This window comes from Nicotiana attenuata, unplaced genomic scaffold, assembly GCF_001879085.1.
Source record: "Nicotiana attenuata strain UT unplaced genomic scaffold, NIATTr2, whole genome shotgun sequence".
NCBI lineage: Eukaryota > Viridiplantae > Streptophyta > Magnoliopsida > Solanales > Solanaceae > Nicotiana > Nicotiana attenuata.
Window position 1 is genome coordinate 1151 of NW_017699568.1, and position 1264 is coordinate 2414.

General features: G+C 44.5%; 1 protein-coding gene across 1 annotated transcript; it reads right to left on the bottom strand.

Annotated features, from left to right (window-relative positions):
* Positions 1–288: 288 nt before the first annotated feature.
* On the bottom strand, positions 289–1170 carry LOC109222733. The gene has a single exon (XM_019387053.1). The coding sequence runs from the start codon at positions 1168–1170 to the stop codon at positions 289–291; it is 882 nt and encodes a 293-aa protein (XP_019242598.1).
* Between the last annotated feature and the right edge of the window lie 94 nt (positions 1171–1264).

Sequence of the window (1264 nt, forward strand, 5' to 3'; positions counted from 1 at the left end):
CTGTCCAACTCTACAAATTTTCTAACCCCATGTACATAACTGCATGACATATCCAACACTTGCTCAATTTCTCCCATCCTTTCATCTTCACTATTTTCTACGTCCCCAATCAATACTCGTTCAACAGGATCTGTAGGGCTCATATAGGGTACTAACGATGTGGCATCACCTTCCACCACAAAGATCATGGATAACTCTTCATAATGGGCTGGTAACTTGAGTGCTCTATAAACATTGAAGACCTCCACTCGGTCACCCACTCTCATCGTCATCTTTCCTTCACAAACATCAATAATAGATCAGCCCGTGGCTAAGAATGGACGCCCGAAATAAATGGGACTTCCTAATCAGGCTCGTAATCCAGGATGATGAAATCAACTGGGAATATGAAAGACCCCACTTGACTAGCACATCTTCAATCACTCCCTCAGGATGAGCAAGGGAGCGGTCAGCTAACTGTAAGATAACTGTTGTTGGGCGTGGTTCACCCAACCCCAACTGTCTGAATATAGATAGCGGCATCAAATTGATGTTTGCTCCAAGGTCACATAGAGCTCGCCCAACAGCATGTTTACCAATCGTGATTTGGATAGTGAAACTACCTGGATCCTTCAATTTCTGAGGTAACTTGCCTTGAATTCTGGAACTGCACTCCTCGGTGAGTGCCACAGTCTCGAACTCGGTCAGCCTCCTTTTATTCGCCACAATGTCCTTGATGTACTTTGCATATTTGGGTACTTCTTGTAAGATGTCAACCAATGGAATATTAATTTGTACCTGCTTCAAGATATCAAGAAACTTTTTATATGTGGCATTATCTCGTAATTTTTGCAGTCTTTGAGGGAATGGAGGTGGTGGCCTTGCAACTAATTGTGGGGATTGCTCAGCCACCGCCTCTCCAGCTGGCTTCTCTGGCTCCTTAGCTTTCTCTGATGCTGATTCTACAATGGCTGGCATCTCATTGAAAGTCACATGTTTCCTCTTTTTTGATAGAACTTCCTCTAGTTGTCTCCCATTCCTCAACGATACGGCATTAAGGGCCGCCCTATGATTGGCTTCAGTGTCACTTGGAAGTGCTCCAGCTGGTCTAGTGTTTTGAGCACTAGCAAGCTGTCCCATTTGACGCTCCAAATTTCTCACTGTTGTGGCGAGGGCTTGATGTTCAGCCATCATCTTTTTAAACATGTCTTCAAGATGACTGTAGGACTCGCTTGTTATTCGACCTGAGGTGGTCTATATTGCTGTTGAGGTGCTTGAGGCCTTT

Excerpts from the sequence above, each read along its gene's own strand:
- LOC109222733 (XM_019387053.1), bottom strand. The coding sequence starts at position 1,170 with ATGGCTGAACATCAAGCCCTCGCCACAACAGTGAGAAATTTGGAGCGT.